Source organism: Rattus norvegicus, chromosome 11 (genome assembly GCF_021556685.1).
Source record: "Rattus norvegicus strain SHRSP/BbbUtx chromosome 11, alternate assembly SHRSP_T2T, whole genome shotgun sequence".
Classification (NCBI taxonomy): domain Eukaryota; kingdom Metazoa; phylum Chordata; class Mammalia; order Rodentia; family Muridae; genus Rattus; species Rattus norvegicus.
In genome coordinates, this window is record NC_141544.1 from 40355225 (window position 1) to 40377229 (window position 22005).

At 41.5% G+C, this 22005-nt stretch overlaps 1 protein-coding gene across 7 annotated transcripts in view; it reads left to right on the forward strand.

Annotated features, from left to right (window-relative positions):
* The first annotated feature begins 357 nt into the window (after positions 1 to 357).
* Usp16 (ubiquitin specific peptidase 16) overlaps positions 358 to 22005 on the forward strand; it is a 29074-nt gene continuing 7426 nt past the window's right edge. The window contains 13 exon segments of one of the 7 annotated variants that reach the window (NM_001100501.1): positions 358 to 459; positions 3671 to 3772; positions 7487 to 7662; positions 9353 to 9456; positions 11031 to 11134; positions 13598 to 13782; positions 14285 to 14380; positions 15927 to 16057; positions 16297 to 16384; positions 17454 to 17532; positions 19095 to 19186; positions 19979 to 20035; positions 21295 to 21468. In NM_001100501.1, coding sequence (NP_001093971.1) covers positions 3712 to 3772; positions 7487 to 7662; positions 9353 to 9456; positions 11031 to 11134; positions 13598 to 13782; positions 14285 to 14380; positions 15927 to 16057; positions 16297 to 16384; positions 17454 to 17532; positions 19095 to 19186; positions 19979 to 20035; positions 21295 to 21468 — 1347 coding nt within the window. In that variant the 5' untranslated portion in view covers positions 358 to 459; positions 3671 to 3711. 7 annotated transcript variants of the gene reach the window in all.

Below are 22005 nucleotides of genomic sequence, written 5' to 3' on the forward strand. Positions count from 1 at the left end.
CACTGTAACATTTCCCTTGAATTCCTGTCAGTTTTGGCAAGGTCAGCAAGGTGAAGACTGGGGTTGGAGGAAGGAACACTCACTTTTATAAGCGATTGGGACAGGATTAGGGAAAATGAGAGACGCTTATAAGTTGCTTTCTTGGCCATCCTGCAGAAATAACGTGTTTAAGAGAGGTAACCATGCAGGATTTTCGAAGCCATAGACCAGCTTCTGTTATCCACCCTCTAGGAAGATTTAAATAACTCCACAGTTGACACTGGAGCCGGGATCCCAGCGGTCAGCGAACTACCCACAGGAGGCCGAGCCATTTCCCACAATGCCGAGTTCCGGAAGTTGCCTCTCCTGGAGGGTGACTGGTTCCACCGCGTCGCTCTCTATTCGTCACCTGGAGGAAGCGGAGCTGGCGGCCGGCTCCGGGCCCGTCGCGGGAGGCAGTTATGGGCGCCGTCTCACCGGGTGAGTACCGGTCGCGTCCCTCGCCCTCCCTCCCTGCCTGTCGCGCCTCGGTCTCATCTGCTGCGAGTGCTGTTGGCTCCCGGGGCGGCCGGTGACATGGGGTGCCGGTGGCCCGGGCCTGTGTACCCCAGCCTGCCCCGTGGGCGCCGAGCAGTTGGTGGGGTCCGCGGGCGCCGGGAAGACGGCTAAGTGGTTGGCGGACGAGCTCCGGAGAGCGCCCGGAGACACTGTGTGCTTTGTAAGCGCGGCTGGTGCTGTCACCTATGGGTGACAGCCTACGTCCAAACTCGAAAGCCACGTTGTCGAGAGACCTGCTGACAGGGTTTTTCCCCCCTTACGGATTCGTGTTGGCGTTGCGTAGGCAGAGGAAGACTGGGAGGGAAGAAAAGGAGAGCAGTTGGCTTAATTGGAGGCTGACAACTGGAGTTTTGGGTTCAGTGAAGGGAGCCGCGAGCGGGTAATTGGACTAAGGTGACAATTCTTATCTGAAAGCCCACCTGAACTGTGCCTGACAGTATTAATGTTTTATAGCACCCTTTCCCACGACTCATCAGTGACCTTCACAGCTGTCAGAGTTTTACTGTAGCTCCTTCAATAGCAGCGACGGACTCCTCAGGCCAACTGGTTGCCCTAATTAAAATTTGTCTTTCATGTGTTCCTCTGCTGTCTCAAGGGAAACTGCAGTCCTTAAACCAGATTTTCTAGCTCTGTCTTCACAACTGCAGGCTTATGATTTAATTGATGTCTGCGCTTTCTCTCTCTCTCTCTCTCTCTCTCTCTCTCTCTCTCTCTCTCTCTCTCTCTCTCTCTCTCCTCACTCCAGCTGGCCTGAAACTTTGTAACTTCCTACTTTTGCCATTATCCCACAGTGCTGGGATTAAAGGTGTGTGCTGTTAAGGGAGGAAGTTTTTCTTGAGGACCTATGTACTCACAGTATGCTATAAGCAACATAAAAATTCGGCCCAGAACCAGTTCTTTCTTCTGAAGCTTCAGATTACAGAGAGAGAAGAAATTAGCATGCTCAGATTATAGATCTGAAAAGCAGTTTACTGTGACTGTGATAGAGGATAGAGAAACAGGTAAAGGCTAGTTCATACCTTTTTTCTGTCTCTCTCTCTTTCTCTCTCTCTCTCTCTCTCTCTCTCTCTCTCTGTGTGTGTGTGTGTGTGTGTGTGTGTGTGTTTCCCTTGTTCTTCGAGACAAGGTGTCAGTGTAACTTTGGCTGTCCTGGAACTCCCTCCATACACCAGACTGCCCTGGAACTTGGCTTATGAAGGTTTTCTTAAAGCTTCATTGAAACCTGGTGGTGGTGTCAGCACACACCTTTAACCTAGCACTGTGGGAGGCAGAGGTGGTTGGATCTCTTGAGTGTGAGTGATTTTGTTTCTAAATTTCTTTCTTTCTTTTTTTTTTTTAGTGAGTATCGTCATTTAAAAGACTATCGTGAAGATCAGACATGATGGTTTTGGAAAGGCACTGTCTCATTAGTTGCTTTTATTGAGGAATTATGGGAGTCCGGTTGAAAGGGACAAGTTCCAGAGTATAAACTTAGATGTTCTGGCTATTTAATGGCTTCTTTAGAGTGACGTAATACAAGTGGCATTATTTGAAGATGTGCACTAATGTGGTACAGTTTATAGGTACAGCTTGGAGGCAAGGAGTTGGGCCTTTTTTCCCTGAAAGAGTACTGTAGTATTTTATATAGCTTACATACTTTGTGCTCTTTGTTTATTGCAAGGTCTCATATATCCCAGGTTGACCTCAGCTCAGCGATGACTATGACCTTGAACCTTCTGAGTGTAGGGCTGTGTGCACCACTGCGCTTAGCTCGTGTGTGCTCTGAGGATTGAGCCAGGGCTTTGTGCATGGTCAGCACGCACTCTACATGTTGAGCTACATCTTTAGCACTCATCAGGTTTTTTTTGTTTTTTTTGTTTTGTTTTTTACAACATTTTAGATGATCCTTGGTAAAGGAAGGGTTTCTGGCTTAGTACAGTAGTTCCCTAGCATTTTGTCCAGCATACACAAGGCCCAGATTTAGTATCTGGCACTGAAGAGGACAAAGAGCTGAATGAAAATTTTCTCTTTAAAAGAATTACTTCAGGCTGGAGAGATAGCTCAGTGGTTAAGAGCACTGACTGCTCTTCCAGAGGTCCTGAGTTCAATTCCCAGCAACCACATGGTGGCTCACAACCATCCGTAATGGGATCTGATGCCCTCTTCTGGTGTGTGTCAGAAGACAGCTACAGTGTACTCATATATAGTAAATAAATAAATCTTAAAAAAGAAAAAAAGAATTACTTCACTTGGCTCCTGTTTTTTATGTGGCCATCCTTAATAACACCATCCCGTCAGGAGCTAAAGAAATACTTGCAAGACTATGCCAGAATGTTAATGAAAATTAAGATTAAAATTAACTTGAAGTAGGACTGGGTGTATTTAATGGTAGAGCACCTGTAAAAAGTAGAATTAAGTGACCTATTTCCTCCAGATACTATTTCCCATTTGCACAAACTTTTAATAAACATCTCAAGTTAAAGTAACTTTCTATGGCAGTTACCAAGTTTTTAGCCTAAAGTCACTTTGAAGCACGTCAAGTACAGATTCTCAAAGTTAATGTTTAAAGATAGGCTTGTAATTCCTTAGAATTCTCTTGATATTTTCAAATTTTAGCCATAGGCTACCAAATGGGAGTTTGTTGGTGACATAAATCGGCAGTCAATTCTTAGTTCATATCTGAAGGCAGGTTTGTAAAGAGAATTGTGTACTTTTGTTTGTCTTTTTAAGTTTTCATGCAATCTTTTAAACTTTGCTAGCTGATTGTAGAATGCTATTTATGTGGTGAAGAGTTGAATACCTGTTTGCGTTAGCACTGAAGCATTTCGAGATAGAGATAAGAAGACTGAGAGCCTTCACTTTCATTTGTAGAAAACATCTTTGTCACTTCCCGATGCTCCGAAAACAGGATGGTCCTGTCTATTCTGTGTACTTAGGGGGCTCTTATTAAAAGTGTCATGGTGTGTCCCAGTGGTGTTAAAAGTATGATGGCTGGTGTGTCCCGGTGGTGTTTTTGAGTTGTGAGTGTGATAGACATACAAAGCATTGCCTGTAGCTTACTTGAATCTTTATCTGATAAACTGTAGAAATCATTTTGTTCTTTCATATTTTGTCTTTTTGGTTTTTGTCAAGTTGAATTTATCTTGTTTTCTAGATTGTAATTTTGTGTCAGTGAGCATTCCATAAAGTGCCAACATGGGAAAGAAACGAACAAAGGGGAAAAGTGTTCCAGAAAAGGCTTCTTCTGAATCTACAGGTATGTTTTGTCGATTGTTGTTAAAGCCTGTTACTATAACTAAATGTTAAGTTTATTTTTATGGGTACTGGTGCTTTTTCTTGTGTGTATTTAATGGTAAGACACGGTGTGTGTATGCAGTGCTCACACAGACCAGAAGAGGGCATTACATCTCCTGTAACTGGAGTTGCAGATGGCTGTGAGACACCACATAGACTTTGGGACTCAAACCCCAGACCTCTGGAAGAGCAGTCAGTGCTCTTAACTGCTGAGCCATCTCTCCAGCCCCCATGAGTGATGTGTAGGCAATGTCTGTACTGTTGTGTAATCAGGGTTCTACTATTGTTAAGTTTTTATTTAAAGCCATTTTCCCTGCATGTATGCCACTGAAGCATTTGTGGGCAGTGCTTGTGGAGGCCAGAGAGGGTGTCAGAACCTCTGGAGTTGTACATCGTGCTGGTTGTTGTCTGCCATGTGGGTGCTAGAATTGGAACCACAGGTCCTTTGGAAGAGCACAGGAACCACTGAGCTCTCATCCCAACCATATTTATTCATCTATTTTTAGTTTTACATTTTATGTATATGAGTCTTGTGACTGTATGCATATCTTTTGTATACCATGTCTGGGCAGTGCCTGTGGAGGCCAAAAGAGAACCTGAATCCTCTGGAACGAGTTTATAAACCTGGTTGTGAAGCATCACATGGGTGCTGGGATTGGAACCACTGGTCCTCTGGAAAGAGCAGCCCATGCTCTTAAACACTGAGCCATCTCTCCAGCACCTCCAGCCCTTTTCTTTTTAAGATAGGGTTTCACTGTCCCTGACTGGTGATGAACTCAGAGGTCTGCCTGCTTTTGCCCCTTAGTGCTAAGATTAAGACATACACAACCACACCCAGCTTAGATTTTATTACTGTATGTGTGTGGTATGTGTTTGTATTGAGGGGGAGTAGCATCTGTGTGCCATAGTGTAAATGTGTGGATAGCTTTCAGGAGTAGCTTTTCTCCAGCCCCTATGGGTTTGGGATTTTAATTTGGGTCCTCAGTCCCGCACACCAGGCTGGCCCTTGTCGTAGTCTTTGCTGTATGTGTCATTTGCCTTCTACATTCATCTTTTTAAAAACTACTTTATGTGTAATGGGTGCTTTGCTGGAAGGTGTGGTAATTCCACCATGTGTCTGTCTGTCTGCTGCCTAGTGGGGCTAGAACAGAGCATTGGATTTCCTGAAACTGGATCTATACACAGTTATGAACTGCTGTGTGGGTGCTGGGACTTGACCCTGCAAGAGTAGCTAGTAGCCTCTACGACTACTACTGTTGATGAGCCATCTCTCCAGCCTTATATCACTTTTGATATAAAGGACCATGGCTGTATATGCTATCATTTATTTAGCTAGTCCGCTACTGTTAAGTTTTATTGTTCTCAGAGGAACAATAATAGTCCTTAATTGTACAATAAAATGCTTATTTTCCTGAACCTTTACTAATACTTGACAGTATCAATTGTAAAATTTATTGTTCATTTAATGTTTTAGAAGATATTTCTTGGGGCTGGGGATTTAGCTCAGTAGTAGAGCGCTTACCTAGGAAGCGCAAGGCCCTGGGTTCGGTCCCCAGCTCCGAAAAAAAGAACCAAAAAAAAAAAAGAAGATATTTCTTCTCCCTTCTCCAATCTCTGTTTCTTTACTAGGATTCAGTGGTTTTTCCACACAAATACTTTATTTGTATTAACTTGATCTGTGTTTATTGGACAGGAAGCCAATTGTGCTACTTGATTGATTTCTTTGACTAGTTTCCATCAAACTGCTCAAATTGTTCAGAATGGCTCCGATACCCTTTTTTTTTTTTTTTCTTTTTCTTTTCTTCGGAGCTGGGGACCGAACCCAGGGCCTTGTGCTTGCTAGGCAAGCGCTCTACCACTGTGCTAAATCCCCAGCCCCGCTCCGATACCCTTTAATCACTTGTCCTGAACTTGATTTCCAGTCTCAAGTATGGCTGTCTTTTGAGTACATTGTATGGCTCCACCATTTACAGAGATAGCACACATTTTTACACACTTTTATATGGGAATTGGTCTTTTTGGTTTGTGATATGTATCTGTTTGTCCGTCTGTCTGTCCATCCATCCACCCATCATCTATCTCTCTTAGAACAGGGCCTTCTTATGTGATTTTTGCTGGATTATAACTCCATGTGTAGACTAGGGTGGCCTGAACTGACCAGGAATCCAGTTGCTTCTGCCTCCTCAATGCGGGGATTTAAAGGTGTGGCTCCTCAGCCTGGCGCCTCTCAGTGCTGAGGACAGGGTTTCAGTGCGTTGTGAGTTCAAGCTCCGGCACAGTCACTCAGTGGTTATTCGCTCTTCCATGCTAACCTTAGGTCTCTCATTTGTCATTAGGATTAGTACTGCCTTCCTTCTAGGTAATTGTAAGGGTTAAATGAGATAATAGATTTAAAACAGCTTATAGGATGCACTAATCAATATCAGAGACTTGGGTTACTGCAAATGTCTTTCAGTATTTTACCTTATCTACCTCTTGACATTTTTGCATCATTAGACTTTTTTCCTAGTGGATGGTCAGTTTGGGGAATTCTTATTCATTGCCTTAGTTTCTATTCCTGCTGGAATATGAGCTGCTCAAGAAGGAAGAGGTGAAAGTTGGTAACTTTTAGATTCTCTAAAAACAGAACTGGCATAATGTGGCTGAAGAGTGTGTGTTACAGAATGAATTTAGTTTCCTGTCCTTCAAAGATTAAAAAAAAATAATATGATAAAAGGCCTTATTTTTATGAGAATAGAGAAATAGAGATAAATTTGTAGATGTGATTGCATTTAGGTCATCAAAATAAAAATTTGTCCCTTCAAGACTGCTCCTGGTTAAGAGTTCTGGCTGTGTAGTCCTAAGGACTGGTGTTTGAATTACAGTACCCACATAACCGAGGTTCCCCACAGGCATTCCAAGCTGCCAACACTCTCCTGCCTGCTAGGCTTGCTCTGCATGCACACACATTCATACACATTCACACATTTATACAGAAATAGAAATAAATCAAGCTAAAAAATATCAATTTCAGGGACTGGAGAGATGGCTTAGAGATTAAGAGCACTGTCTAGGGGTTGGGGATTTAGCTAAGTGGTAGAGCGCTTGCCTAGCAAGCACAAGGCCCTGGGTTTGGTCCTCAGCTCTGGGGGGTTGGGGGGGTGCACTATCTGCTCTCCCATAGGTCTTGAGTTCAGTTCCCAGCACCCACTTGGTGGCTCACATCCATCTGTAATGGGATCTGGTGCCCTCTTCTGGCCTGCAGGCATACATGCAGACAGAAAGCTGTATACATGCTAAATAAAAAAATAAAAATAAATCAATTTCAAGTTTGTGAAAATGCTTTCTTAGAAGAGTTTGGATGTAACTTAGTGGTCATCTTTGCCAGTGTGTGAGGACACAGTCTTTCCCTAATACCACAAAGAAAACAAGGAGTTGGGAGGGACTGCTTATCCGCTGGTCTTTCCTCCTTGGGGCTGATGTTTAGAAAGCACAGAGCTCAGCTGATAGAGCCCACCCTGCCACAAGCACACACAGGCGTCCTTCTCTGAGAGCCTCCTAATGTTCATACGTCAGACAGGACGACGGATGTTCTCATAGTCTGAGAGCTGATGTTGAAATTTGGGGCCACTTCAATATTGACAATTAAAAGCCAAATGTAATCTTATGTATTGCTTTCTTTTTTCTAATTCAATAGAACCAATGTGCAGACACCTTAGAAAAGGGTTGGAACAAGGTAATTTGAAAAAAGCTTTGGTAAATGTGGAATGGAATATCTGCCAAGACTGTAAGACTGACAATAAAGTGAAAGATAAATCTGAGGAAGAAGCAGAAGACCCTTCGGTTTGGCTGTGTCTTAAATGTGGCCATCAGGTATGCTCAGACTTAAAGAAGCACGAGAATATAGGAAGCTCTGGGTGGGTCCTATATAAAAACACAGTCTGGCTGACTAATGCCAGCAGTCATAGGTCATGCTCTCTAGTCAGCAGATTCTGACACTAAAATTTTTTTTATGTTGGTGTTTGGGAGGGTTGTCTGAGGTACCGTAGTTGTAACAGTGAAGGAATAGGAGTAGACAGAGGGGGATGAAGAAACAGCTGCAACAGAGCACGTGAAGGTTTTAGAGCGACTCTGACCCTTGGCATGTGTCCTGAATAAAGGCAAAGGCTAGGTCTTTGTGCCTGTGCACACAGGTTCTGCTCCTGCAGAGAGGTTGTAAGCTTCTGCAAGGCAGCTCCCTCTGGGGATAATTCTGGGTATGGGTGGTTGGGTTGCTACCATGATCAAGCTACAGTGTAGGCAGGTGGAGAAGTGAGTCCATTGGTCTTGGGCTGATCTGGCTGGTGCATCTCATTATCTACCGTGTATCATCAGCCTACTGATATGGTTGAAGTACTAAAGCTCAGGCCCTTAGTCTCCATTAAATGGTGGCATGTTTATCTATCTGTGTGTGTCTGTCTGTCATCTATCCATCTGTTTATTTGTCTACCTACGTATTTTGAGACAGGGATTCAATATGTAACTTTGGCTGGCCTGGAACTAACTATACAGAACAGGCTGGCCTTGAACTCAGAGTTCCATCAACCTTGGCCTCTTCAATACTGAAATTAAAGGCTGTGAGTCACCATGCCCAACTGGTGGTGAGTCTGTTAGGAAACTGGACTGCTCAGTCTTACCATGAAACTACAAGATGAAACAGACAACTAAGTTTTGAAAAAATATTTTAAGATTTATTTTTAATTATGTGTCTTTGGTAGACTGTGTGTGCACCTGAATGTGGGTGTTTATAGAGGCCAAAAGAGGTTGTCACATCCCCTGAAACTGGTAGTAAGGCAGTTGTGAGCCACCTGATGTGTGTTCTGGGAATGAGCTGGAAGAACAGTGTGTGTCCTTTGTGGCTCAGCCATTTGTCAAGCTAGTCCCCCATTATTTAAAAGTTGAAATTATGGGGTTGGGGATTTAGCTCAGTGGTAGAGCGCTTGCCTAGGAAGCGCAAGGCCCTGGGTTCGGTCCCCAGCTCCGAAAAAAAAGAACCAAAAAAAAAAAAGTTGAAATTATATGAAGATAATTACAGATTCAAATGCAATTACAGTCCTAAAACTTTACACACATACTCTTACACATTTTGTTCAACTTCTCCCAGTGGTAATATTTTTAAAAATTGGTGCAATACAGTAGCTAGACTTTGCCATTGATATAATTCATCACTTATATCTTCAGTCTTTCTTCTAGCTGTCTGTGTGGGGTATCTGTGCTATATGTGAGGTGTCTGGTATGTGTGGGCTGTCTGGTATGAGCATATGTGTGTGCACAAGCGAGGGAGGAATCGTGCCCAGGTGTTCCACAGTGGAGGTCAGAAGGCAGGTAGAAGGAATACGTTCTCTCTAGTAGGTCCTGGGGAAGCAAGTTTCCTGGTGAGCTACCTTAGTTTTGAGATTGTAGGATTAACAAAGTTCTTGAAGTACTTGTATATTCATGATGGGTTATACATTAATGTGCACGATGGGTTGTACATTGATGTGCTGAGTCTTTGGCTTTGAGGCTTCTGATCATTACTCCCTAGGGCTGTGGCAGAGATTCCCAGGAGCAGCATGCCCTGAAGCACTACACAACACCAAGGTCTGAACCTCACTACCTGGTGCTTAGTTTGGACAACTGGAGCGTCTGGTGAGCCTCAACTCCTATTCCTATGCTCTAGAGATGATTAAAATACTAGAGAATGAAACTACTCAAAGTGTTTAAGAGCAAGAAGAAAACTTGTACCTGTTTGTCATGTAGTACTGCAGAACAGAAAAATGAACACACAGAAGGTGTGGGGATCGTCACCTCCTTGTCTTTTTCTTTTTTTTTTTTTTTTTTCCGGAGCTGGGGATCAAACCCAGGGCCTTGCGTTTGCTAGGCAAGCGATGTACCACTGAGCTAAATCCCCAACCCCTCCTTGTCTTCTTCTTGTGGAATTGTTTCAATTTAAACATAGGGACAGGAATTACACACTTCAAATACATGAGAATACAGTAAAAGGAGAATGAATTTCCACAAAACCATTGTCAGGCCGTTTATGGTGTTGTGTCTTCTAAATTGTAATATTATTAACTGATTTTTATTTCATTAAGAACTGACTTTGCAGCAGTATCCTCCGAGTATCATCTGTCACTTGTAAACTTTGTTAATCTTATTGGCATTGGCCTGTAGTTTAAATGTATTCACAAGATGTATTTACAAGACCATGCAGTCCATACATATTCGTGTGCATGTTGTGTGTGCGGCGGCCAAACCTTGCTCACCACCTTACAGCATGAGACCGTCTCTCTCACAGAACAGGAAGGTTATTGGGTTCTTGTTTGTATTGACTGGCTGGCTGATTGGTTTGGCTAGCTAGCCAGGAACCTCCACTGGATGATACTGGAGTTACAGGCAAGTGCAGGCATATAGGGCATCAAACTCAGATTCCCATGTAGCAAGTGCCGTTATACACTGAGCTGTCCTCCCAGGACAGAAAAGACTTACTGGACCAAGGGTGACTTGGCTACAGAGCACTTGCCTAGCATGATGAGACTGATCCATTCCTGGAACCTTATATGGAGAAAAATGACAAAAAACACCTTTTCATTTTAACGATGTACCCTGTCTTTGGAATTTCCATTCTACTTATGTGTAGCCGTAATTGTGGTGAATTTTATTAATAAACCAGGCTTAAAATGCGTACTTAGTTGTATTGAGACACATTTTTAAAACCTATTTTTTATTTTAAGCTCTGTATATGTATATGTCTGTGAAGATTTGGCTTATAAGTGCAGGTACCTTAGAGGCCAGACGTTATAGAATTCCCAGGGCTAGAGTTACAGGTAGTTGTGTGCTGGCCAACATGGGTCCTGGGGACCAAACTTGGGTCTTCTGGAGAAATAGTACATAACTATTGAGCTGTTCCTCCAGCCCTCACGGAAACTTTTTTATTTTTAATTTTGTCTACAATTTTTAGATTATTGAGTATGTGATGTGTTTGTGTGTATGTATGTGCACATGTGTGAACCCTGTTGTTCAGGCTTGCCATAGTGCATGTGTGGAGAATCAGTTCTCTCCTCCATTGGTTCTGGGGGTTGGAGTCAGGTTGTAGAATTTTGAAGTAAGCACTTTTATCCACTGAGCCCTCCTTTGGTGGTTTTTAGTAGAATGATTTGACAGTTAGGATTGTCCCTCCGTCTTGCAGTTGTCAGTTTGTCAATGTTCTTCTCTGGTTACAGGTGTTACAAGTGTGATGAGGAAATCAAGTACTGCAGTTCAAACCGGCTGGGCCAAGTGGTTGATTATGTTAGAAAGCAAGCTGGCAGAATAACTTCAAAACCAGGTAAAAACCCAAAACCACTATGTTCCTTACCAGGTATGGCAATGTTACATTTGTGTAGCCGCGTATATACTCATTCCTTTAGCCCCCTACGCCTTCTGTTTACTGGGATTACAGGGGTATGACTCACACCCAGTTGATACGTTACCTCCAGTATTGCATATAGCAAGCAATGTTAGCTGTAACTCCTTTTAAACTGAGAAACTATTTGTGGTGTTACAATTAAATAGAATGTAAGAAATGATCTAGTCATATGTGATAAAGGGCCTGGACTAAGGTCATTAAAGATCAAACTTCTCCTAACTCCGATCTAGAGCTTACTATAAACCTGTGTGTGTGTGTGTGTGTGTGTGTGTGTGTGTGTGTGTAAGTGTAAAAGGATTTTCCTTTTATTGCAAATAGTTTTTTTTAAATATAATATATTCTGATTACAGTTTCTCCTCTCCCAACCCTCAACTCCTCTCAGATTCTCTTGGTCTTTCTTTCCCATACAAATCTGTATCCTTTCTCTATCCTTAGAAAACAACCTAGAATCTAAAGAAGAAGACAAAAAATAAGATAAAACAAAAACAAGTTGGAATAGGACAATGCAAACAAAAAACTTAGCTAAAGGAAAAGCATAAGGAAGGCACAAGGAACACAGAGTTGCAGGAACACACATGCCCACATACACAGACACTGGGAATCATAATGACTACTCAAAGGACCCGTGAGGGAGAGGGGAAAAGATCTCATAAAGCATTAGAAGACACCCTTCAAAACTGTTATATTGTGTTGGTCATCTACTGCCGGGCATGCATGGAACCTGCCTTTTAGAGTGGTGGGTTACCCTGTCAGGCTGATTCTTCATTTTCGAATGGTTCTCATTGAAGATAGTTTCTGGGTTAAGGATTGGGTCATGTGTCTACTTCCACTGTGAGAACTAGGACTCCATCTGGTACAGACCTATCCAAGCCCTGTGCTTTGGAATCTCAGGAGATTATGGTGGCTGAGGGTTGCCTCATAGGGAGTGCTTTGAGACCCCATCAGGTGTGGCCACTTTGGATCCTAAGTAGAAAGTGTTTCTAGAGATTGGGAGTCAACACAGAGATATAGGAATGGCCTAACAAGGGATGGGGCTGAGAGGGTCCAGAGGAGGGAGGAAAGCTGGGGGTGCTATGAAGGTCTGCATGATTCTCTGGAAATGGGCGAAGATAGGAAGGAGAGGCCTCAGCAGAGTGTTTGCTACAAAGCTGGGGGCAAAACTGGGATTTGAAACTGAAAGACAGCTGGGAGAGTGAAGAGCATCTTCCAGATTCTCTGACTGTCATTGCCAATGGATGTCCAGGAAGTGCCTCCTGCTGTTTTCAGGCTAAGACAAAGGGATGGGGTGAGGGAGGAACACACATGCGCGCGCGCGCGCACACACACACACACACACACACACACACACACACACATTGATTTTTAGAAAAGGTATTTTGTTGTTTTTGTCTTTTGAAACCCTGGCTATTCCAACCTGGAAGTCATATAACTGACTGCCTATGCCTCCCAAACGCTGGGATTAAAGGCATGTGCCACCCTGGCAGGCTGGAGATAGGGTTTGCTATAGCCATTACTGACCTTACATGTAGTCAAGGAAGGTACTAAGCTTTTGATCCTCCTGTCTTTACCTCTCAAGTAATAGGTTTACAGACATACACCATCACTCTTTGGTTTTATGAGGTGCTAGGAATCAAACCCTAGTCATAATTTATGCTAGGCGGGCATCTGTCTGTCTGTCTGTCTGTCTGTATGTCTACCTACTTACCTACCTACCTACCTATGGTTTTTCAACACTGGGTTTCTCTGTGTAGCCCTGGCTGTCCTGGAACGAGTACTGTAGACCAGGCTGGCCTCAAACTCACAGAAACCTGCCTGCCTTTGCCTTCCAAATGCAGGGATTAACAGTGTGTATTGCTACCTCTTAGCATTTGGTATTTGTGGCATTTTCTAATGTCACATTTTTAGTTCCTGATAATTAAGTGAATTGGCACTGTGTGTACAGTGTTTGCTTTAAGCTAATTTAGCTGCTCGTGTGGAGAGGTACCTTTCTTTCTCAAACCACAGTTGTTTATTTATGTCAGAATTGATTTTTAGTTAGTAGAGTTCATTTGAATATATCAATATTATGCTCACATTTTCTGTGCTCTAATTGTATATGGTAAGATACATTCATGTATAGGAATATTTATATGATAAATGGAAGGTTTTATATCCGAGCATAGTCTATTTTTACACTTGTCACACTTGCATATATCATCAGCTCTGAACATTTAGCACTTCTGTGAGCTTACCACTACTTATCGTCAGTCAAATCAATGCCAATAATTGATACTAGTTAAAATGAGAAATTCTATTATGATTTTCTATCTAAATGTAACTTTACATTTGGCTTGGGCATATTCTGTACTTTGCCAAATCCTCTTTTTCTCCTTTTCAAAGCAGAGAAAAATAATGGACACATTGAGCTTGAAAATAAAAAATTGGAGAAAGAGAGTAAAAATGAACAAGAGAGAGAAAAATCGGAAAGCATGGCTAAAGAAAACATCCCCTTGGACTCTGCTTCCCAGATAACGGTGAAAGGACTCAGCAACTTGGGGAATACTTGTTTCTTCAACGCTGTTATGCAGGTGACCACGTTGTCTTCTCCCCTCAGGCCCTCAGTGTTGAGTTGTATCCTTGCTGTGTGAATTCACGTATCCAATGTAACGAGTGTTTGTGACAGACAGTAAAACACTGGCAAGCCCTGGGGGTAACAGTTTCAAACAGTCATGGCTTCTGCTTTCACAAGGCATGGGTTTGGAGCAGGGAAACCCAGGGTAGCCTGGTACAGAAAGAAATGTGCAGTTGCAATGGTAGCAAGTGGTGATGAGACTTACTGCTGGGATGTAGGAACAGGCATTAGTTCCACCTTACTCATACAGGCGAAGGCATCTCGGAAGTGATGTGCGCACTCAGACCTGATTGCATGAGCCCTGGAGCATGCCGAGAAGAGCATGTCGTACTTTCCTCTCCTAGGTAGAGATGAGGAACGCAGTGCAGGCTGTAGTTTTCTGTTTGAGTAGACTAAGCTCTTAATGTTTGAATGGCTTGACTATCTAATTGCCCCTTTGTTTCCATCCTGCATTGTAGAACTTGTCACAAACGCCAGTGCTTAGAGAACTACTAAAAGAAGTGAAGATGTCTGGAACAATTGTAAAAATAGAGCCACCTGATCTGGCACTCACAGTAAGATTTATTATTTATTTATCTTATGTATATGAGCACACTGGAGCTGTCTTCAGACACACCAAAAGAAGGCATCAGATCCCATTACACATGGTTGTGAGCCACCATGGGGTTGCTGGGAATTGAACTCAGGACCTCTGGAAGAGCAGTCAGTTCTTTTAACCACTGAGCCATCTCTCCAACCCATTATTTTTATTTTTAGGACATACCTCTGTCCTGCAATTACTGTGTAGACGAAGCTGGCCTTGAATTTAGAGAGCCACTGCTCTGCCTTATGAGTGCTGGGATTAAAGGCATACCAGCACCAGTCTACCTGTCTTATTCTGTGTAAGGCAGGTTCTTGCTATAGCCCTGGCTGGCCTAACAGTTCTTGTACCTAAGTTTGACCTCAAATCTTGGCAGGCCTTCTGTCTTGGCTTTCCAAGTTCTGAGATTAGAGGTGTATCTCACCTTGCTGAGCCAGATTTTTAAAATAATTGACCCAGGGAGGTGTCTGTAGTTAAGTCACTTGCTGCCAAGCCTGGTGATGTCCATTCAGTCCTCTCGAATCACATGGTAGAAGGTGAGAACTGACCCCCCCAGATTTTTTTTCTTCCTGACTTGTCCCAACACAACATGGGTTTATTCTTCAATACACGAAATAAATGCATGTAAAAAGTTGTTTTGTGTCCTGTTTATAAATACACATATTCCAAATTTATTTTGAGGAATTGGAACTTATAGAGACCTTCTTTGGTTTTATTTCAGTCTAAGTTAAATTATTTAGAAATCCTTTAGGACTAATAACTGTTACTAGAACTTATGCTTACTAAATGTATGCCATGTTTTATTTCTGTTTTCTTGTGTGTTTGTGAATGGTGATCACTGTGAAGCCTGAGGCCTGCACGTTGTTGTTAAACATCTTTCACTGTGACTTAACTGTAGTGTAGCCAAATAAATTTTACTTTATCCACTGTTATTAGATATATTTTGCTTTTGCTTTCTCAGTTCTTAGGTAATAAGGTCCTAGCCATTTAAAACTAAAATAAACTTTAATTTCCCTTTTAAATTTTTAAGATTTATTTATTATATATAAGTACACTGTCGCTCTCTTCAGACACACCAGAAGAGGGCATCAGATCTCATTACAGATGGTTGTGAGCCACCATGTGGTTGCTGGGATTTGAACTCGGGCCTCTGGAAGAGCAGTCAGTGCTCTTAACTACTGAGCCATCTCTCCAGCCCTAAATTTTTTATTAAAATTTGTGTGTGAGGTGAGTGTGTACCTGTGATATGGTGTAACTATGGCGGTCAGAAGAAAATGTTATGAATGGAGTCTTACCTTCCACCTACAGAGTTCTGGGGGTTGAACACCGGTGTCAGCAAGGACTGCAACCACGGAGCCTTTTAGCCAGGGCTGAGTCTTTGAGCAGAAAGTTTCTGTGTCTCTTGATGTGCATTTCGGATGTTTACATTGGTCAGCTCTATCGGTATCATTGGCTGTTACATATCGGTTAAATAAGTGACTCCAGTGTTTGACTAGGATTATTTCTATTTCTATTTTCAGGAACCTTTAGAAGTAAACCTTGAACCTCCAGGTCCTCTTACTTTAGCCATGAGCCAGTTTCTTAATGAGATGCAAGAGAACAAAAAACGAATTGTGACACCTAAAGAGCTCTTTTCTCAGGTCTGTAAAAAGTGAGTATCCACTTGTTTGTGCTTTCAGTGAATCAGTAAGATGCTGAGAAAAGTTCATGACCGATAGCATGAGAACCAACCGATTTAAAAACAACATGCTTTGTGTGATAATTAAATCTGCCTAGTCTAGTCTTACAGCAGACACAGTGTTTGAGAAAACTCAGACACTGTTACTTTAAGACTTTAAAAGTAGCTTTGTAATGTAGTAGACTCATTCTTCTCTGCATTTCTTTCTTTAGAGCAACACGTTTTAAAGGGTACCAACAACAAGACAGCCAGGAGCTGCTTCGCTACCTATTGGACGGGATGAGAGCGGAAGAGCACCAAGTTAGCACACTCTGAGAATCTTGTTTGTAATCCCACGGGCTCGCCTGCCATCTCCTACCAGTCCCAGAGGCCGTTGTGCTTTTAAACACTTACGTATACCAGGGTTTCCAGCCAATGTGCTTCTTCATTAGGATAAGTGATGAGCTCGAGAATGATTCTCTTAAATGGATTTTTTGTTTGTTTGTTTACTGCAACAATAATATCTTTAAGGACTCTGTTACACTAGACTACACGGAGGTGCAGAACACTGAAAACATTTCTCCCCAGACGGGCCTTGTTGCAGCACACTCGTTCTGAGTATGGTTTAATACAAGTGCTGAGTCTGGGAAGTGTTGTCACTTGAGTAAGAGTCAGGGGATGCTTTTTTCAACTAAACACTTTTGTTAGTTCCCAGGATATATAATGCATTTCGGAGGGATGAGGTTAATTAATTGCAATAATAGTAACAGCAATAATAACTCATTTAATTCTGCATTTAAACCAGGCACTTCTGTGTTTCATATGAAACCTTTTGTAGTGTTGCAGCCATCCTATGAGTAGACTACTTTATTACTCTGTACAAGTCCCTCAGCAATGGCACAGCAGTACAGGAAGTCCCTCAGCAATGGCACAGCAGTACAGGAAGTCCCTCAGCAATGGCACAGCAGTATAGGAAGTCCCTCAGCAATGGCACAGCAGTACAGGAAGTCCCTCAGCAATGGCACAGCAGTATAGGAAGTCCCTCAGCAATGGCACAGCAGTACAGGAAGTGTTGGAGCTGGTTCTGCTGGCTCTGGTGCAGCCTTGCTGGCATCAGGTGTCTTAGTGTTCTCCTGAAGGGATAGTGTGTCCTAAAAAGTGTTGGACAGGTCTAAGGTCCTGATGCTAAGACCACCCCTGTCTTCACAGATTTCCTTTCTAGGCTTTGTAGGACAGGGTTTTCTTTCAGCTCCTTGAATTAATCTTGAAAATGTGATCATCTCAGTACATTTGTGGAGCTACTACTTACTCCTTTAATTTAGTACATAGTTTCTAAGGAAAATAACTTTAAAATTTAATAGTGTATATATATTCATTTTATTACTTTTAGAGAGTGAGTAAAGGAATTCTTAAAGCATTTGGTAATTCTACTGAAAAATTGGATGAAGAAGTAAAAAATAAAGTTAAAGGTAATGTCTGACTTTTTGAATTAAAACGCTATAGTTGAATTCTTCTGTACCTTAGGACAAGATTACTGGCACATATATTTCAAACCCAGGATTATTTTAAATAATAATTTAAATAACAATTTATCCATGTCATCATTGAGTTTCAAAAATTAATTAGTCCTCCAGCGGTAAATATTTTGGAAAAATTAACTTGTGATATATCCTTTTTATGTGTTAGTATATTAAGATCTATAAAGATAGAATTAATGTAGCATCACAGTCTTATTTTTCTGAAACTCATTCTGATGAACAAACAGCAAGTGAATGACACTAGGTTGGCTTATTTATCAGTAGCTGGTTTCTAATCAGAAAGCTGTCTTAGCCGCGTGTCACTTAAGGACTTAGGACACTCTAGCTCAGGCTGGGCCAGAAGTCACAGATCATTCTGCTTCAGCCTCTTGAGTACTGGAATTACAGGCGTGAGCCACTACACTTGGCTTTGTTCATAGAATTTAATGTGATTATGGGATTCTCCTGCATGCTTTCCTATAAAGACATAACTACTTACATGTAACTGCTGAGCATTTGACACATGACTGATGAAGCACAAAAACTACATTTGATTCTTATGTAAGTTTTGTAAAATGTAGGTGGCCACAGTGACCAAGGGATACAGTATTAAAGCTTTGGTTCCAGTTACCTCATAACAAGTCTGCCCCCTTAGCTTGCTATAGAGTCTGCCTAGTAACAAAATAGTGCCTCCTGGCACCGTATGGCATAAAAGTATTTTTCTGCGTGTGGGGCAAATACCACTTGAGTAATATTTATACATTCTGTATGTTATGAAAATTAAGCGATTAGTTATTAAAATACTCTCTGACTTTAAACATGTCAAAAGTGTTAATAGGATTGTAGAAAATGAAAGGGAACATTTTGCCTGAGAGCTCCTAGGGCTTTATATTGTTTTGGTTTTAAGTATACAAATAGTTCATTTTTAGAGCTCATAGACCAAGCTATGGATATTCTTTTGGACTGCAATCTCTCTCTTTTTTAAAAAGATTTATTTATTTATTTATTTTATGTATATGAATATTCTGTCTTCAGACACACCAGAAAGGGACATCGGATCCTATTACAGATGGTTGTGAGCCACCATGTGGTTGTTGGGATTTGAACTCAAGACCTCTGGAAGAGCAGTCAGTGCTCTTAACTGCTGAGCCATCTCTCCATCCGTGGACTGCAATCTCTTATGAGTACTGGTTGTATTCAGATGTTAGTGCTGGAACAAGGGAGTCATAGTATTGACTGGCAGAGGCTGACCTTGGTGTTTGCTGACAGATGATAATATACATCCACTGACTGGGAGTTTGTTTCTTATTAACAGACCAGAAGACATGCACACACACACATATTATTTATGAAAAGGTCATTGTGTTTATTGTGTTCTCAGTGATAGAATATATACTGTTGACTCCCACTGCTTACAAATAGGGACAAGAAATTAAAAATGAAAGTTAAGATAAGTTATTTAAATTTTTCCCAGTTAACTTTAAAAAATAAGTGTAATTTTTTTGTTATTATAGATTATGAAAAGAAAAAGGCAATCCCAAGTTTTGTGGACCGCATCTTCGGTGGCGAACTGACTAGTACAATCATGTGTGATGACTGCAGGACTGTAAGTGGGTATTGTGGGGTGGACACTGAGGATGGTTGATCTTGAGTCCTTTCTAAGACAGATATCTAATTAAAGCAGGTAGTGAGGAATGTGCTGCTGCCGGGCTTTATTTGATTATTTACTACTAGAGTGGTATTGGTTTGTTTTGAGATGAAGTCTTGCTATGTAGCCCAGGCTGTCTGAGAACTCAGCACAGTTAGCCAGCCTCAACTTCTGAGTGCTGAGTTATAAGTACTGAATTATAAGTTCTGAATTATAAGTACTTACCTCCATTCCCAACCCTGTCAAGATACTCCTTCTTGATGTGTATGCTTACTCACTGTAAATATGTCACCCCTAAGATCTTTAGTAAATTGCAATAACTTTAAATCCTTCCCCAACTCAAGGACTTCAGCATTCTATAATTTTTTTATTTCACATATTCTTTTTTTAAGATTTATTTATTTTATGTATATGAGTACACTCACTATCTTCAGACAGTCCAGAAGAGGGCATCGGATTCCATTACAGATGGTTGTGAGCCACCATGTGGTTGCTGGGAATTGAACTCAGGACCTCTGGAAGAGAAGTCAGTGTTCTTAACCACTGAGCCATCTCCCCAGTCTCATCCATGTTTCTTAATCCTTGGCTTATTAAATCCCACCTTCTACCCCTCATCCTTGGTGGTGGGAGAAGGATCCTAGTTGGTAATGCTTAAAGTAAGTGTCTTTCTCCGCCAGGTGGGAAGGATGTAATGATAAGATTCAACATGACTTTCCCTTTTCTCTTACATGGCCTCTGGTTGGTGTGAAGGTCTCCTTGGTGCATGAGTCTTTCCTTGATTTGTCTCTCCCAGTTTTAGATGATCAGGTAAGTCTACTTTATTTTATCAAACAAGATTTATTTCCTTTGGTGTTTATTTTGCCTTTGTAGGATTTTATGAGAAACATCTTTGAAGGATCTGCGTATTTCCAGTCAGCTCACTGAGAAACTTCCCAGTGTACATTAGAGTCATTTTTAGGATTTGAAAAGAAAAAGGGCTATAATCTTTCTTAAAAAGCTGTGTATAGAATTCTTTGTAGGTGTTATGTTGATAGTATTACATATAGGGAAGTATTTTTTCCAATTAAAATAACTGTTTTCTATATTTAAAGCTGACCACAAGTTCCTTGTAGTCTTTAGTGCATAAAGATACACAGAAATAATTATCTCAGTTTTATACCATATTAACTGGGTTCCTTTTAAGTTGCTGTAAGATACAAGTTGCTGGGTGTGATTTCCTATGCCTATGATTTTACTCTCAACTCTGGGGAGGCAGAAATTAGCAAATCTCTGGATTTAAAGTTGGGTTGGTCTATATAGGAAGTTGCAGACCAACGAGGGTGACACCAGTGAGCCCCTAACTTCTAAATAAGTGAATGAATATTGAATAAGTCATCCTTCAAGTTTGTATGAATTAGGAACCCTTTGTCCTATTGCTTAGAGTAATTAATGTCTTACCAGACTAACTCTACTTTCCCTAATAATCATTCACATGCAGAAGAAGACAATAAGGAGGAATTGGGGTATAGTATAGAAACCACTTGCACAAAGTGCATTTACAAAAGGACATACATACAACATGCTATGGCATATAGCCAGTAAAATTCACTACATTCCTTTCTAATATACTTAGGTGTGATGCTGACTTTTGAGATAATGTGAACTTATGTATTTTTGTATGGGTTTGCACAACTGATTGCAAGCTAGGGATGTGGGTAGTCGTGACTCACTTGACATGGTGCTCCTTTCCACCGCTCAGCCAGCTCTTCATCCCTAGTAGCCTTATTGCTGTTTTGTTCATATTTTCTCAGCATGTGATGATGTTGTTTGAGACAGGGTTCCTCTAACAGCCCTGGCTGCTCTGGACTCTCTCTGTAGACAGGCAGGCCTTGAGCTCACAGAGATCTGCCTACCTCAGCCTCCCGAGTACTGACATTAAAGGTGTATGTCACCATGTCAGACCTGACCTTTATCTAACTTTTATATATTGTGGCAATTAAGGATAAGGGAGTAAGAAACATTAGGCAACATGGATTTTCCTTAACCAAGTAGTTGTGGTAATATTTTGCTTTTCTCCATATTTTAAGAGTGGTAAGAAAAATATAAATGATAAAAATGTGAAGAAGACAATGGAGGAAGAAGATAAAGACAGTGAGGAAGAGAAAGATGACAGCTACATGAAAACACGGAGTGACGTGCCCTCAGGAACAAGCAAGCACACACAGAAGAAAGCAAAGAAGCAAGCCAAAAAGCAAGCCAAGGTGGGCAACCTTGAGCAACTTTTCCAATTAAAAGGCTAGGCTTTTCCAATTAAAGCATTTAATGAGCATGCGGTGGTGGGGTTTAACACTTGCTTTTGTTTGGTTTACTTTTGTTTATTTTTATGTGAATGGGTGTTTTCTTTACATTGTTGTGCCAGGAAGTGTTCATGAACCTCAACAGAGCACTAGGGTCTCTTTATTACAAGCTCAGGACAATGGGAAGGTAAACATCCTTGAACCCTCAGTGGGAGGAGACTTTATAGGACGTAGAAGTAAGGGAGGGGTTTCTCTCCTGGCTAGTATCTAACTGAATGTCTGTGGTAAGCCAACAGGTGGGTACTCTGAAGCAAGACTGAACAATCACAAAGGGTCTAAAAGTACATCTGAAACAATCAGACTAATCTTCAGCTGTTGCTAGGAAGTAGCTAAGGAGTAACTTCAGCCAAGGACAAGCCATGAGGTCCTTCCTAGTATGTGGGTACAGCTTGGGTTAAACTGCAGGTCGAGTTCTCGGGCTTTTGTTTTCCAAGATGGAGG